Source organism: Panthera tigris, chromosome D4 (genome assembly GCF_018350195.1).
Source record: "Panthera tigris isolate Pti1 chromosome D4, P.tigris_Pti1_mat1.1, whole genome shotgun sequence".
Taxonomy (NCBI): Eukaryota; Metazoa; Chordata; class Mammalia; order Carnivora; family Felidae; genus Panthera; species Panthera tigris.
In genome coordinates this window covers 62,207,451-62,224,596 of record NC_056672.1, presented here as the reverse complement: position 1 = coordinate 62,224,596, position 17,146 = coordinate 62,207,451, and the positions used below count along the sequence as shown (strand labels likewise).

Sequence of the window (17,146 nt, the reverse complement as noted above, 5' to 3'; positions counted from 1 at the left end):
TAGCCGGAATCTTCAGGTGCCAAACGATTGTAGAAAAAAAAAAATACATTCTAAGAATCAGGAGTAGCTTTTCTTTGTAGCATACAATGAGCAAGCAGAAATCTGGCCTTAAGCAGATACAGGTGGGAGAGAAACTGTGTGTCCTTAAAACTAAAAGGCAATGCTACCTCTCAAGGACTTTGGAGTCCCAGTAGATAGGACAACATGCTTGCTAGAGCCAAGAAAGGATCCCTTCAAATCAGGCTTTTCTTCTTCAAGCATGGATGAGAACCATAATGGCTAGATTAGGCAGACCTCTAGTGTGGGAACTTATGGAGTATGGGCATGGCTCTCCTTTGGTATACAGGCTATGTCAAGGGACTAGCAACCAAGGCTATCAGAGCAGAGAGTAAAAGGAGCAGCAGGCGAATGGAGTCTTAGAATCCCTGGACAGAATATCATGTTTCCTATCTCAATGAATGGCATAGCTTGCCCAAGCTCTAGCTATCATTTGCTCTCCATCACAACACACATCCAAATTTATCCCATTCATAATTCTGTTGATACTGTAGGTTAGGTGCTACTCTCCCATCTAGAAATATTCAAGGGCGCTAAAAAACTTGTGTGTCTCTGCCTCTGGTATGCTAACAAGAGCATCCTTTCATAAACATAAATCATGCACTCCATGGCTTAAGATTGATCAGTGGGTCTCTAATGGCCTTTGACATAAAACCCAAAACACTTCACACAACCTCTCTAGCTGAATCTTGCTTTGAATTCTGTTATTTAGCTGACTCTTCATTAGTCTTCAAATGGCAACTGAAACATCTTCTCTAGCTTTCTCTGGCAGCTCCTCACCAGCTTGTTAGATGCTCTTCATCTATGCTCCCATCCTTTTTTTTTTTTTTTACATCTGTGGATCCTATCACAATAATGTTGGGTTACCTAGCTCCTCCACCCAGGGAAAAGCTCGGTAAGTGGAGGAACCATGTCTTTCATGATATCTAATGATAGCTGCTAGCACATGGGAGGCTCTCCAAGTGCTAGTGACCCAAAGATGAATAAAATACATCTCCTGCCCTTGAGAAGCATAGTCTAGCTTAGAAGGCAGTTAAACAAATAAACTAGAACAAATTAACTAGAACAATGTAAGTGCTATGACAGATGTATCATCAAAATTCTATATAAGCAACTTCCATCCCTACAGTTCCATCATCTTATACATACCACTAGTCACACTGCTGAAATTTTGCTTGACTGTCTCCCAGAATGCTGTAAACCCAAGATAAGGGTTGGGAAAGGGGAGGGGAAGGAGAGACACAGACTGTATCCTATTCATCTTTGAATCCTCAGTGCCTCACACAGAAGAAGCTGGCATATAAAGGTACTGTATATACTGAATATACGGAGAAATTAATCATACCTTTCCTAGGGGGTGGGAGGTGACCAAAGCAAGCTAAAATGAGAAAATCGACACTATCATTGAACCTGAAAGTCATCTCCCAGAATGAAAGGAAGACAAATGACATGAGCAAAGGCATCAAGAGGCAGAGCCGGGGGTGGGGGGAGGGGGGGCGGGGAAACAAGCACAGCTGATTTTAGGAAGATGCCCAAAGTAAATTCAAAGCCTGAGTATATTCTGCCACTCCGCTCCATCCTCTCAGGGATCCTTGGATGTCCTAAGAGACTCACAGTGAAGAGATACTTACCCTAGGTCCCCTATTCACTTATGAAATACCCTGAAGAATTCTGACCTCACATCACATAACTCAGAGGTAGTCAGTCACAAGAATGGCACACAAAATTCAGCATTTTTCATTCACTACAGACCAGGTACTAGCATGCCCAAAATTCAAATAGAACTGAGACCATAGTTGTCATTCCCCAAAGTCTTGTCTCAAATATGCCAAAACAACTTATTTTGGTAATGTAAACTGTAACTTTTTTAGTAGGGTTCAATAAAAGGAGCTATAGAAAACATGTATCAAAAGAGAAAAAGGCCTAGTAATTTCACGTAATAGAACTGAACAGTTAACAATGATTCTGTGAAATTATTTTATGTAACATAACCCATGCTCTTTAGCTGGCGGAGTGACAGTGAACTTCAGGCTTTGTTCTAAACCAAACCCTTAAATGTGCATCAATGGCAAAGAATGAAGTCAAAATGAAAATACTGTATTCCGGTTTATATTTTTAATTTATGAAAACTTGTTGAAGGAAGTTCACACACACACCAATACACTCTCTAAATTTCCATGCTCCTGATCACTATTTCACATTTGGCCTGTTTTTTAACGAATGAGCCAGAACCAGACCACCATAAACTCTTAGAGGAAAGCCCCTAAATCTATCATGCATATAAGACAGAGCTGTACTTACAAGGCTCCATGGCCTTAGTGTCTATAGATGTTGCATGGTTCTGCCTCATAAAAGGAAAAAAAAAAGGATAAATCCCACTCATGGTTTTACTGAATACACTATTTAGAATCTAACATGTATAATTTCAAAAACACAGAAGAATGGGGCACCTGGGTGCCTCAGTTGGCTAAGTGTCTGGCTCCTGATCTCAGCTCATCATTATCTGGTGGTTCACAAGTTCAAGCCCCGCATCGGGCTCTGCGCTGATGGTGCGGAGCCTGCTTGGGATTCTGTCTATCCTTCTCTCTGCTCCCTGCTTGTGCTCTCTCTCTCAAGACAAATCAACATTAAAAAAATTTTTTTTAACACACAGAAGAGTAAAATAAACAGAAAATCTATTTTGTGTTGTCTGAAACTTTGGAAATAAGGAATGTTGACTAGAATACTCTGCATTAAATGGCAGTGTGTGATTTTGCAGCCTATAAAAAATGACATTCTTGGGGCGCCTGGGTGGCTCAGTTGGTTGAGCATCTGACTCTTGGTTTCAGCTCAGGTCATGATCTCGCGGTTCGTGAGTTCGAGCCCCATATCGGGCTCTGCTCTGACAGCATGGAGCCTGCCTGGGATTCTCTCCCTCTCTCTCTGCCCCTCCTCTGCTCTGTCTCTCAAAATAAACAAACTTAAAAAAAATTTTTTTTTAAATGACATTCTTTACATTAAGAAAACAGGGTGAAAAGAGAAAAAATTAGGAATGTGGAATTGAGAAATACCCTAAATATGGTGGAAAATGTCAAGAGACATAAGCGACATGGAGGGGAAAATCCTAGTACCAAGAAAGCAGTATTAGATTTCAATGAACCTCTGGCAACATAAAATTGTGTTTCTAGCATTGTACAAAGTCTACCATGATGAACAGCCTATCAGATTATAATGCCTTCCACATCAAAATTCAAATGTATCTATATGGGAAATGTTCCATAATGTCAGGTCTGGTTATACAATGGGTCAGTAAGCAATCCTTACAAAAATTCCTTGCCAGCAATATTTGCAGAAAAATATTTTAGCCCAATTGATATTTATTCTGTGTAGGGCTAGAAAAAAACAAAGAGATTCTAACTTTCTATATTCATCTTAACTTAGAAACATATCTATTATAAGAAGGCTTACTGTATCAGGGGTGCCTGGGTGGCTTAGTTGGTTGAGCGTCCAACTTTGGCTCATATCACGGATCTCACAGTTCATAAGATTGAGCCCCACATTGGGCTCTCTGGTCAGCACAGAGCCCACTTCAGATCCTCTGACTCCCTCTCCCCTCTGTCCTCCCCTGCCCCCCTCATGCTCTCTCTCTTAAAAATAAACAAACATTAAAAAAAATAAAATAAATAAAAGGGTTACTATATCAAATTCATGCCATATTATTTGTCTTCGTTATTAGTAAAAATATTTACAAATAGGATACCAACATCAAACTCTGTAATAGTATCTTTTTAAAATTCAACTTTATTATGGCTTTAAGGAAATATAGGCATCTAAGCTCTTTCTAAACTATAACATTTTTTAAATTATTATTTTCAAAGAATGTTGTAAACACTTTAGTTTTCAATATAAAAAGATACTTGGGATGAACAATTCATGATTTTATATAATCATACAGAGTGAAGAGGAAATGATATTGAATCAAACTCCCAAACCCAAATATCTAGGTAACATAGTCAAATACTTTAAAGCTGGTGTGTGTGTGTGTGTGTGTGTGTGTGTGTGTGTGTGTGTGTACATTTATAACAATTTTTAACTACCATAGGAGCATCCAAAATCGATCCGAAAGCTGCTTGTCTAAACTTTTCAAATTCAACAATTTCATCATTTCTTCCTCATTAAAAAACCAGAAGATTTAAACATAGCAGAAGTGCAGGACCAGTATGACCATTCCTCTCGATAGCAATAATATCTACTTTGGGATTGGCTAGATCTAAGGCTAATGGTTAAATGGAATCTGGAATCCTCCCAAACCAGCTATGATGAATTCCTATGAACACTGTTTTGGACAGACAGCCCCTGAGGGGTTCACTCTGGAAACCAGAAACACGAGGTCATTTCCAAATCCACTGCATCAGGGAAGAATTTGGAAAAACCTCTTGAAGACACAGCCATAGTTTTATGCTTCATGCTGATCAAAGATAGCTCTAGTCTACCATAGATTTAAATAAAAAGAAAATTAGGAAAGGAATTTCCAGGGGCGCCTGGGTGCCTCAGTCGGTTAAGCTTCCGACTTCAGCTCAAGTCATGATCTCACAGTTCATGAGTTCAAGCCCCGCGTTGGGCTCTGTGCTGACAGCTCAGAGCGTGGAGCCTACTTCAGATTCTGTGTCTCCCTCTCTCTCCGCCCCTCTCCCACTCATGCTCTGTCTCTCTCCCTCTCAGAAATAAATAAACATTAAAAAAAGGAGTTTCCAGGAAACATTTTAAGACCCTACTGAAACCCAAGGTCTGATTTTAGTCTTTGACGAAAAGATGTCACTCAAACATTTATTTTTCATTTCTGATTCTGTGAAAAGGCTTCTGAAGACCAACTTTAGCTTCCGTCCAACCTAGGTCCTCAATGCTTAGAGCTCAAGTCTTTTTCATAAGGTGTAATTATTTCAATTCTGTTCCTAAGGAACCAGTGGGGTTTGTTTTCTATGGATGTGCTCCCTGTTCCCCCAGAATGTGTCACATTTCCTCTGATCTTCACACAACAGTCCTCTGAGATAGGATAGACAAACTCTCTCCATTTTACTAATGACTTGCCAAATAACTTGCTGTAAGCAAAGCTAAAATGCCAGAACCAAATGCTCAAGTCCAGAACTTCATTTTTTATGCAAAAACATCAAAAAGAGCTATGACTACTAATTTACTAATGACTCTATTTGAACATATGGATGATATAATCCACACATGGGCTATTCCCCTTGGAGCTTAGCCACAACATCAATCTAGGCCAAAATTGAGAGTTTACTTGCAAATGATGGCCACAAATTTACCTTCATTTGTTTTAGACACCAAATACCTAATTGGCCCTCACTAGGAGACTACTTTTCTGCTGGGCAATAGAAAGGAACTTAAAAATCCACAGCTGCCATGAGAATGACATAAAAGGGAAAGTTGTTAGCCCAGGGGAGAAAAAAAGAATTCCCAAGGAAGTTATAAGGAAATGTATACAATACTCGTGTTATTTTTAAGATTTTAAACATCAGAAATGAATCCAGCTATATCACTCATGTTTTCCCATAAATAAATGTAAATGACTTCACTATTTTATAAATTTAAATGACTATACTATCAATGTGACTATGCTATTAAACTAGAACCTTGTGATTAAAGACTTTTATACCTATAATATACTTAGTTCTTCTTCATGATTACTGCTTTAAATCTAACAAAAGAGATTCATCATCTTCCACTTTCACCTGGGGTTTAAAAGTAACTTTTAAAGCCTCGGGGGTTGAGACTTCTCCTCCTTCTGTGGGAGGATATACAGCCCTGGCCTCCTCACGGTCTGTTTCACTGAGCTCATCAGTGTAGAGCTCAGTGATGGGGCCCAGAGACTCGCTCCTGGCAATGATGTCCACACCCATCTCCCTGACCTCTTCTGCATCTTCAGCCACAGTTTGGTCTTTAGCTTTCCGAAGGCTACGCATCTTAAAAGCTTCCTTTGAGGGAGCTGCGTTAGAAATGGATTTCTTAAACCTTTCCCCTGACTGTTTCAGCCTCTCTCCTGACTGCCTTAACCTTTCTCCCGACTGCCTTAGCCTTTCTCTCCTCTCCGGGGTCACTATTCTAGTTCTAATTCTGTTCACTTTCTTGTCAAAATTCTGCCGTGTCTTCTGCATGTTTTCTTTGGAAAATGCCTTTTTGATATTATCAATGCGCTCCTTGCCTGACTTTCTAAGTCTGGCAGATCTGCTTTCTTCAATGTAATACTCTTCATCCGAAGACAGATCTATTGGAGGGTCAAAGACATCATCTTCAGCCTCTTGATTCTCAGTTAGGTTTCTGTCTTTAACAATAGACAGGGATGTCGGACACCGAATCTCCTCCTGAAGGAGAGAAAAAGAAAGCATGTTAGACATCAGCTCTTTTACCTTCTGGCCATGCCTTTTCAATCTCCTCCATGGGCTGTTCACCTTCTGCCTGCTCCTTAACTATTAATATTTCTCAGGGTTTCTCTCTCTGTGTCCTGTTTTGCTTTATCTCCCAAGTTCAATCAGAGCAAACTGATCCACTCTTCTGTATTCAGATCCAATTGTAAGCAAACTCACAAATATTTTATCTTCACCTCTCCTCTTCTCCTAAGGTGAAGATGCAATTCTAAATGATAGACTTCACCTGGATGTAACAGGGACACACCTCAAACTTAACATGTCCAAAAATTAAGGTCGACCCAGCATGCTCTCCACATCTTCTTTTCCTGGGTTTCTCAGCACCAGCGCCCATCCAGGTGCCAACCAAATAGAAATCTGAGAATTTTCAACCCCAATATTTCCCCTCCTTGTCATCCCATGTCCAACAGGTCACCAAGCACTCTCAATAACACTGCTTAGTAACTCCTGTCCCCTCCTCCTTCCTCCTTACCACTACCAATGTCCTAATTCAGGCCCCTGTCACCTCAGACCTGAGCTTGTACAATAATATGTCTACCTCCAAAGCATCACCTAAGTATTTCCCAGGAAATATTTCTAAAGCATAGCTCTTATCACATCCTTTCTCTACTTTAAAACTTTTGGGAACTCATAAATACTCAAAGGAGAGAGTTTAGTTCTTTAGTATGATCAGAAGGCTCTTCAGTTTGAGCTAAACCTACTTTCCAGTCCAGCAACACACAACCACTCTCTACTCCTCAAACACAGTGTTTTCATCCCTCCATGCCTGTTTGTATCTTTCTTTTTCACTATTCTTTTTTTTTTTTTTTTGCTCACTTTAATCCCTTTCACCTTTCAGCTCTGTCAACAAAATCTTCAAGAATCAATTAAAAAGTCCCCAACTTTCCTCAAGAAGCTAATTCTTTCTCCAGTTTACACCAGAATGACATGCGCATACCTCTACTTATAATACCACTAATACCACTGTTTGAATGAATTGGAACTCTGCTCATTTATATGCTGAGGCCTTCACTAAATAATAGGTTCGATGAAAGCAGAAATGTGTCTTATTTATGTTTTATGCCCAGTATCTATCAGAGAGCCTTGTGCATAGTAGTTATACTCAATAAATAACTATTCAATCAAAAAGGGCACAGACCTTCATTCAACAAATAGTTTCTAAGCGCCTACCATGCACCAGTCAATGTTCTAGGAACTGAGAAACTCCTGTGGAGAAAGCAGAGTAAAAGAGCTTATATGCTTGTAGGGAGAGAAATAAACAAGTTAAATATATAGTCTGTTGGATGGTGGTAAATGCTAAAGTGAAAAATAAGGTAGGGAAGGGAGATATACAGTGACTGAGGAGGATGCTTGGAAAGGCTTCACTGATAAGATGACATCCTAGCCTAGACCTGAAGGTAATGCATATATCTGAGAGGAAAACCAAAACAGCAAGAAGGCAGCATGGCAGGAGCAGACAGATCAAGGGGCAAAAGAGGAAAGGGGGTAAGAGAGGTAGCGAGAGGGCCAGCTTATGTAGGGGTTCTATATCTAATAATAAGGACCATGGCTCTTATTCTGAGTCTGATAGGAAGCCTTTTAAAAAGTTTTGAGAACAGCAACATGATTTGACCCATGCTGTAAGAGGATTGCTCTACTGAAAACAGGCTCTAGGGGGCGAGATAAGAAGCAAGGAGACCAGTTGGAGACCACTGAGGTAAGGCAGGTGAGAGATGAATGAGGGTGTTGGCAGAGGCGGTGGTAAGAAGCAGTCTGATTCCAGATCTACTGGGAAGGTAGATGCTGACAGGACTTACTGCTAGATTTGGATGTGGAGTGTTAGTGTCAAGGATGATTTTCAAGCACAAGGTTAGATTTCCCATTAACTGACATGGGGAAGAAAGCAGGTGGAAGAAACTGGAGGGGAAAGATGAGATCTGAGATGTCAAGTAGGCAGCTGAGTATACAAACTTGGAATTCAGGAAACAGGTCTGGACTGGAGATAGATATAAATTTTGGAGTCATTAATGTCAAGAATTAAAAATCATGAGACCAGATGGAGGAGACTATTAAGAGACTGACTGAATGGGACAACACTTAACGTTATTCTAACTCCTTGGGGCCAAGGTACATTTCAGAATTCAGAACATTTCAGATTTGAGGAAAATAACTTTTATATTACATCTCCAGTCAGATCTTGTGAAGAAACAATTTTGTGACATGAATATGAATGAATGTTCACTATAAGATGTAATAAAGAGTATAAACAGGGCACCCTGGGTGGTTCAGTCAATTAAGCATCCAACTCTTGATTTCAGCTCAGGTCATGATCTCACAGTTTTGGGGATAGAACCCTGCATCAGGCTCTGTGCTGACAGTGTGGCACCTGCTTGGGATTCCTTCTCCCTCTCTCTGCCCCTCCCCCACTCATGCACACACTCTCTCTCTAAATAAATAAATAAACGCAAAAAAAAAAAAAAAAGGAAAAGAAAGAGTAGGGGGCGCTTGGGTGGCTCCGTCAGTTAAGCATCCGACTTCGGCTCAGGTCATGATCTCATGGTTCATGGGTTCGAGCCCCACGTCGGGCTCTGTGCTGACAGCTCAGAGCCTGGAGCCTGCTTCGGATTCTGTGTTTCCCTCTGTCTCTGCCCCTCCCCTGCTCATACTCTGTCTCTCTCTCTCTCAAAAATAAATAAACATCCGAAGAAGAGGAGGAGGAGGAGAGGAGGAGAGGAGGAGGAGGAGGAGGAGGAGGAGGAGGAGGAGGAGGAAGAGGAAGAGGAAGAAGAAGAAGAAAGAAGAGGAGGAGGAGGAAGGAGAAGAAGAAGGAGAAGGAGAAGAAAGAAGAGGAGGAGGAAGGAGGAGGAGGAAAAGAAGAAGAAGAAGAAGAAGAAGAAGAAGAAGAAGAAGAAGAAGAGGAGGAGGAAAGAAAAAAGAGTGTATAAACAGCTTTGTGCTATTTCAGGTCAGGTTTTGCCACCAAATGGGTTCAGGTCAACCCTAGGTAGCAAGCTACCCAGTATGTTATGAGAAAATTTTAATTTTTAGATATTTTTGGATTTTGGATTTCTAATATAGATTTCGAAACTGTAGAAGGAAAAGATGAGAAAGAACCAAAAAAGGAGAAGTATCAGCTATTGAGGCAGGAAGAAATCTAAGAGAGTAGCACCCTCAGAAGCCAAGGGAAAACAAGTTTCAAGATGAGAGGGAGGGACCAACTATGTCATATGTGTCAAAGGATAAGGATGAAGATTGGGTTTGGGAACATAGCAGACACTGGGGACCCTTGAGAACCAGCCCAGAAACACAGCTGCTAAAGAATCCCAACTTACTATTTAGGGATTATTTCCAAAACTAAACAGGCAAGACTTTAAGGATCATGAGACTCTTAAGGGAATCCATGAGTTAAAATTTCTATTTTGAATTTCCAGTATAATGCCTTTGCATATATCATTTTCTTAATGTTTACTATTTTTTGAGAGAGAGAGAGAGAGTACAAAGAGATGAGGGGCACACAGAGAGAGAGAGAGAGAGAGAGAGAGAGAGAGAGCACGAATGGGGGAAGGGTAGAGAAAGAGAGAAACACAGAATCCAAAGCAGGCTCCAGGCTCTGGAGCTGTCAGTACAGAGCCTGACACGGGGTTCTAGAAACCACTAGATCATGACCTGAGCCAAAGTTAGACACTTAACCAATTGAGTCACATAGGCACCCCTCATGAGTTACAATTTCTAAAAGAAACTGTGCTCCTACTTGAGATCTAAATTAAATCTGTTCAATAAGGGCCACCTGGATGGCTCAGTTGGTTGAGCCATCTGACTTCGGCTCAAGTCACGATCTCGAGGTTCGTGGGTCCGAGCCCCATGTTGGGCTCTGTGCTAACAGCTCAGAACCTGGGGCCTGCTTCGCATTCTGTGTCTCCCTCTCTCTACCTTTCCCCCACTCACACTGTCTCTCTCTCTCTCAAAAATAAATAAACATAAAAACATTTTTTTAATCTGTTCAATAAAATAAATTAATATGTAAGAAACAGGTTTATTCCAAAAGCCTATCAGCCTGATAGTCAAGAAGGTCCTTGGAACCTGATTTCTTTGGATACTTGCTTAAAATTAAATTCTTTGGCTACAGGATTGGAGAGTCTATCTAGCAGCTTTGAAAAAAAAGAAGAAAAGGCAGATGGGCGTGTCATAGCTCTCAGATGAATCAGTGAAAGCAGCAAAATTATTCCTCTCCTTTCCTGACACCTGCTACAGGGAGTAGCTTCAACAACACCAAGTGGGTTGGTATGGCCTGAGAAGGTATAATTAGAATAGGAAGGAGCCAAAGAATAATTACTGCTTAGTAGGGGGAAAAACCCTCACAGTCTTGCTGTGAAGGAATCAGATATAGCTTAACTCAGGAATCACATACCCTTCTCCTCAATGCACAAATTATACAAAATCAGGCTTAAAAAACAAAACAGAGGTAGAGTAGGAGAAAGTACTTGTTACACGGATCTATTTGTTGCAATTCCTATGAGTCAGAGATACCATGAGTTAATGATGAATACGCTGTAATAATAATTAAAGATTACAGGCTGGGTTACGGTTGATTTCCAAATAATTATTGTATCTCTTTTTATGTAAAAGACCAGGTAAAACGGTGATTTTTGTAACAAAACGAGTACTATGATGAGAGTAAAGTGGGCCCTATCAAAGTAACATAGCCAGGGGACTTCCGAATACACAGAAGTCTGGGATTTGTCACTAGGGAATAACCAAATATCTCATTTGGTAACTGCAGACATGTGGTTTGTAAGCAAAATTGTTAAAAGAGATGGTAAGACTGCTGGCTTTCATGAGAAGGTCATCAAAGTGGACGTATGTTAAGGAGAAATGATAATTAATGAAAACTAGCAGATAGTTTTTTAAATGCAAATGTCCAGGATTAGGTGAAAGCTCAGCCATACACAACTGTGGGAAATAAAATGCCAATAAAGATTGCCACCAAGGGGCGCCTGGGTGGCTCAGTCGGTTGAGCGTCCAACTTCAGCTCAGGTCATTATCTTGCAGTGCGTGAGCTCGAGCCCCGCATCGGGCTTGCTGCTGTCAGCACACAGCCCACTTCGGCTCCTCTGTCCGTGCCTCTCTCTGCCCCCTCCCCCACTCACACTCTCTCTCAAAAATAAATAAATAGAACATTAAAAAAAAAAAAAAAAAAAGATTGCCACCAAAAGATGTAACTAGGGAAAACTTTTTGAGGAAAAACCCAAATGGAAATGAAAGTATACTACAGCTGAATTACTCCAGCTTTAAGTTTATTTTGGAAGGACAGGTGATCTCAAAATAACCACTTAGACGTATTAACTATGAGAATGAAGTGTAGAAACTAATTTTAACTAAGAATAACCATGTGAATACTATATAGTGTTCTAACAGCTAAAGAATCATCAAATCCATTCTTAATTGCCTTTATCTTTTCTCTAGAAGCTCTGCCATCATAAAAGAGCAACTGCTTACTGACAAACCATTGCTGACCCTGAGCAACTTAATTTCATAGAAGCTTCACAACATTATATCTTACATACAAGGAATAAGATCTGACTTAAATTAGTGCCTCTCAGTTGTTTTTTACATACTAATCTTTGACTTGTTCAAGTTCAAAGAGAAAAAAATAGCAAGCGTCAGGTAATAAATAGGTGAATAAAGAAAATAATCTTAACTATAAAAAAAAAATTAGGTCAACAGACCAACTGACAAAAGTTCAATTAGAACTTTTCAGAAACTTCTTTCCTCTAGCTTTTGTAGATCTTGATTGGTACATGGCCCACTCTCCATAAAGGTTCTCAGGAGAAATGCTAGATGCCAAGAATGTTTCCGGGCATGCCCCATGCAAGTGAAGGGTGCAACACAACCCCTTCCTGCTGATGCCCTTGGAAGGTGAACTGAAAAATAGATCCTACATTCTCTAGTACCAAATCTAGATCCCTATTACATGCACTAACACTGGGACTGGTCTCTTCTTAAATAAAACATGTTCTTAAAAACAGATCCAAAATACTACTCTTTCATGCCAGTGTAACTGTATCAGTCAATAGAGTGCTATGGAGAACTGCCTAATGTGTAAAGAATGCTGTGGAGAGTTATGGCCCACATCCTTAGTGTCTTACAAATATCTGCCTACATACATAATCCAACTGTGTTCTTATTTCATTTTGGTTTTGCTCTTCTAGGGTTTTTTCCTATGCATAGGGATAGCCATCTATTTTTAAAATACACTGCGATAACACTGTATATTATATATACACTGATGAACATCCCTACACACATTCCTGATTTTATGCTTAGAAAAATTCTTTGACGTAAAATTTTGGTGCCCGAAGGTTTGTGAAGGTTCTTAATAACATACTACCAAAACTTCCCTCCAGAAATGTTGTACCAGTTAATACTCCTAACCAGCAGAATATGAAAGTACCCTTAAACTCTGGATATATGTTTTAATAACTGAAAATATTTAAATGGGTGAAAATGGAATTCTTCTCATTTGTCTTTTGTGAACAGTCTGATAATGACTCTCAGTTTTCCTACCACAGGACGAGAGTTCAACTTTTTCCTTTTGATTTGTAAGAGTTAGAAAACATATTATAAATATTATGCATCTTGCCATGGATGTGTTCCTATTTCAAAAAATATGAGTGCCAAGTGCAGAGTAATGTAAGAACTTAGCGCAATACACAATGCCACACAAAAACTACTATATTAAATAGGCTAAGTCAAAAGACTATAAGCATTTATAAGCAATTACTTATATAATTGACTCCTATGCTTGTAAAACTGTAACAAAACTATATTATAAGAAACATAAAAACAACTGCCTGAAAAAAAAAAAACAAAAAAAAACCAAAACTGCCTGATTGTTAATAACAGTAATAGTTTTGCTTATTGTAATTATTTTACATATTCTCACATGTAAAAATTCCAACAGAGAAACAACATTCTGAAAAGTTTACATTTTACTGTTTAGGACTTTCCAGGGTCTCCATAGAAGGGGGAAAACCACATTGTGGGATTACTATCCTCCATTTCTCTTTTTAGGTGTTTTAAACCACAGGCTTCTTAGATCTCTTCTAGAACTAACACTCTCAATGTATGAAAGGGCATCATGCTGATATGGCTAATATGCTGGAGGAGTCTTACCAATATTAAGTTTCAAAGGCAAGAAATAGCCTCAGCTCTGATGCACAGTTCATATTACACAAAATGGTTGAGAAGCTCAAAATACTGATAGGATAGTACATTAGTCAACACAGTAATGGCTTTATCCTGAGATTCTTGCTGATACAGAATGCCACTCCGTGAATAAATACAATAGTAATGACGAGATGCTGGAAACTTCTGATAGGACTGGTTGGCAATTCAAGGATGTTAAGATTTTTCAGTAATCAAGCAAAACACAAGTGGCAATCTTACCTGGAATATTACCACACGGAATTTGTTTTTCTTCATTATTTCCTCTTGCTTGGATTCAACTTTTCTCACGTGAGTTTGCTGCCTCTCCACCCGGGCCTTCACATCTTTAATGTGAGCACTGACTTTTCGAGTTTTCTCAAACAACTTGTTAATGACGTAGCCTGTATTGCTGTGTGACTGTGAAAGCTTCAACAGGTCAATCTGGACAGATTTTATGGCATTTTCCATTTCCCTGTGTCTCTCCTCTAGTCTCTTCTGGCTTGCCTGCACACTGTCCACGATGGTGGCTACTTTGTCCAGCACAGTCACAATGGTAAGAGCAGCGTCTTGGTCTTCATCTTCTGTAACACTTGACAGGCGATTCTGATGGGTTTTATCAGCATTTGAAGCAGACCCATTATGTTCCATTTTACTTATTTTTCAGTGAAAGATGTCCCACCACAATCAATTCTGGCACTAAGAGCAAAAAGTTAGCTTGATAACAGGCAACAGGGTTGTATAAAGGGTTGGAAACCCCACCCCTGGAGACTGGTCAAGTATTTATAACTACAAATACCCACACGTGACTGTTCTGCAATATGAATCCTTGCAGAGCACTGGGTACTGTTCCAAACATGCTTGGTGACTGACTAATGGACTCAAATAAGACTGTGTGGAGAGAAGAGGACAGTTTAAAAAAAAAAAAAGTTCCCTGAAGCCACCATGTTACTAATATTAAGCCTAGAAACCAAATGATCAAAAAAGCAAACACTAAATATTGGGGGAAGCTGTTGCCTTTAAATAATTTGAAGCAGTATTTGAAAAAGCAAAGGGGAATTCTGAACTGAAATCTTTTTGTACTTACTTCACACATTAAATGTACCGATTTATCAATATCAAAGAATGTAGTAAAATAAACACACCAAAACAGAGGCCATATAGTGAAAACATTATATTATAACATGCTTTTCCAAACCAAATATTAAAATTAATATTTAATTTTTAACATATTCTTAAATTCTACATGCATACTTCTGATTATCTAAACTACATGTTAAACAGCTGAATACATTCTACTCACACTTCAGATCTTTAAACACCAACAATCTATTAATATAACTATCACTACAGGACAAATTTGGATAGAGGTCTTAGATAATTTTTAAGCTCACTTTAAGAGCACCCATCATTAACAATCATTTTTGCATTTTATTCACAAACACTGATACAATTTATTTATGTTAAAACAAATATTTTTTAAAAAATGAATGTGTATTAAAGTAGTTTAACTGATAGAGAAGGCTTTATTCCAATCTGTTTGTTAAACAGACCATTTTCACAATACCTAAACCTACTTTTCAGTGATCTGTTCCATCTTGGCTACCAGATATCTTTCCGAATTATCAGAATTATTTTTTCAAAGAGAGGAATAATCAAATTCCAATCCATACAGCTTATAAATATTTTACATCTAACACACAGCTCTACAGTTCATGCGATAGGCAGGGTCTAAAAAATCAGTTACTAAATCTCAAAAAACATTTAAATGTCTATTTAAACACAGTGTCTTCTAGATTTTTTATCTTTTTTTGTAAGAAAAGTAATCTGTAAACATCTTTACCTTTAGTTCATGCTTGGTCATTTGTTGTGGTCACTGTGGAAGAAGTGGGTATGACTTTGTAACCATTTGTGAAGTGGTCCATCTTTGCAAAAATATTACATTCCATGGGTAAAGAACAAGTCTTAGAATTACCATGTGGTATAAATTTGTGAAATCAATTTCTGTATTTAAAAACATAAAACAAAGACTACGAAACAGTCCAAAACTGTTGTAGCTGAATATTCTAAATACGAGCCAACAGTACTACACTAAAAATGTCCAAAAATAAGGCCTCTGAAATAAATATTTCCATTCTTTAAAAAAAGACATAATAAATGTACATCACATGGTCAGTGTACATATAAAAGTCATCAGTTTAAACCATTCTGGATGACGTATCTGAAGTAAAATGACCTAGGTTTTGCTTCTGTCGCCGTCCTCTGTTGTTTTTAGGGCATTTTCTGTTGAATTAAAAAAATAAAGAAAAGAAAAAGGTCATTTTGTTTAAGATATTTCAAATGTTTCCAAAGTAATACACATTTCACACATAAAGCCTTAATGAGAAACAGGATGCTGTTTGATGCAAGACAAGCTGAGGACCAACGTGTCAGACTGCTATCTTCCCTACACAGCTGGGGACTAGAGGTTAGGTACAGAATGCAGGTGTAAGCACAAGCAAAGCTCACTCCTGGGTCTCTACTGCTGCAGATGCACTTCCCCGCCCTTCTTCTGGCCTGACAACTCCCTAGCTGCGGTGACCAGTAACATATAAACCTAGGATAGTAGAAAGGATCCTGATCCATGTACTTCTTCTGAGCATTATGACACACCCAAAGTGACAAGAACAGCTTGGACGAGGGAGTAATCGGGAAGAAGTGTGCTTATTAACCTCAGATATGAATAGACAGGAAATGCTTAGCGATTTTAGACAAGGACTCGAAAGAAGTTTCTCTGCACCCTGCTTGGGCAAATCACAGAACCCAATAAAGAACTGTCATCCTGGGGATAAGGGATAGTCTTGGACTCTGCTTTCCCTTTAGTGTACATGTTTCTCCGTGGTGGTATCAATCTCATTGTGCTGTAATTGCTCTTGTGCCTGCCCACCAGAATGCAAACATACGAGCTCTTACTATGCACAAAGTGCTGTGGTATGCAGTGTGGAACAAAGGCACTGGGATGAATTCTGGGAATTCTGAGTTTGGACTCTGCTAAAAACTAGCTATGCAATCTCCTTTTCCTACATATGAAATATTAAAAGTTGTACCAACCTCTAAAATCTCTGCCAGCAAGGTATTTATAATCTAATGGAAAGAAAGTCTTGTGACAAGGAATATTCCTAAAGTTCTCTGTTTCTAGTTCAGTTTCAAAGAGCACTGCTTTGCCTTGACTTAAAAGCCTTGGTGTTAACACTTTCATTTTATATGCTGTTTTTCGCAAATTTTATCTCACTAATCCTCATAAAAACACTTTGAGGTAGACAGTGATGAAAGCACGTCCATTTCATGGTTAAGAAGCCAAGCAAACCTCTTTAACTGTCACCAACTCACCATGACCTTGGAAAAATTCCAACTTCCTGGGGCCATGGTTTTGTCATCTATAAAATAAAGGTGTTTGGCTAAGATGATGTTTGAGGTCCCTGCTATTGTCATTCTAGGAGTCTCAAAAC

General features: G+C 39.1%; 2 protein-coding genes across 3 annotated transcripts in view; both read right to left on the bottom strand.

Moving 5' to 3' along the window:
* Window positions 1-4,733: 4,733 nt before the first annotated feature.
* CAVIN4 (caveolae associated protein 4) lies at window positions 4,734-15,590 on the bottom strand. The gene is made up of 3 exons (XM_015540728.2): window positions 15,502-15,590; window positions 13,902-14,357; window positions 4,734-6,413 (listed from the first exon to the last, which is right to left on the bottom strand). The coding sequence occupies exons 2-3, from the start codon at window positions 14,307-14,309 to the stop codon at window positions 5,736-5,738; spliced, it is 1,086 nt and encodes a 361-aa protein (XP_015396214.1). The 5' UTR covers window positions 14,310-14,357; window positions 15,502-15,590; the 3' UTR covers window positions 4,734-5,735.
* The window catches only part of TMEFF1 (transmembrane protein with EGF like and two follistatin like domains 1), a 153,359-nt gene continuing 151,030 nt past the window's right edge, over window positions 14,818-17,146 (bottom strand). For both annotated transcript variants that reach the window (XM_042964175.1, XM_042964176.1), the window contains exon 10: window positions 14,818-15,941. In XM_042964175.1, coding sequence (XP_042820109.1) covers window positions 15,857-15,941 — 85 coding nt within the window. In that variant the 3' untranslated portion in view covers window positions 14,818-15,856. The remainder of the gene's footprint in view (window positions 15,942-17,146) is intronic.

Bases quoted from the DNA above. Each gene is read 5' to 3' on its own strand.
- CAVIN4 (XM_015540728.2), bottom strand. From the start codon at position 14,309: ATGGAACATAATGGGTCTGCTTCAAATGCTGATAAAACCCATCAGAAT. The intron at 6,414-13,901 runs GTAAGATTGCCA...TCTCTCCTTCAG, and splicing joins TCCGTGTGGTAATATTCCAG to GAGGAGATTCGGTGTCCGAC.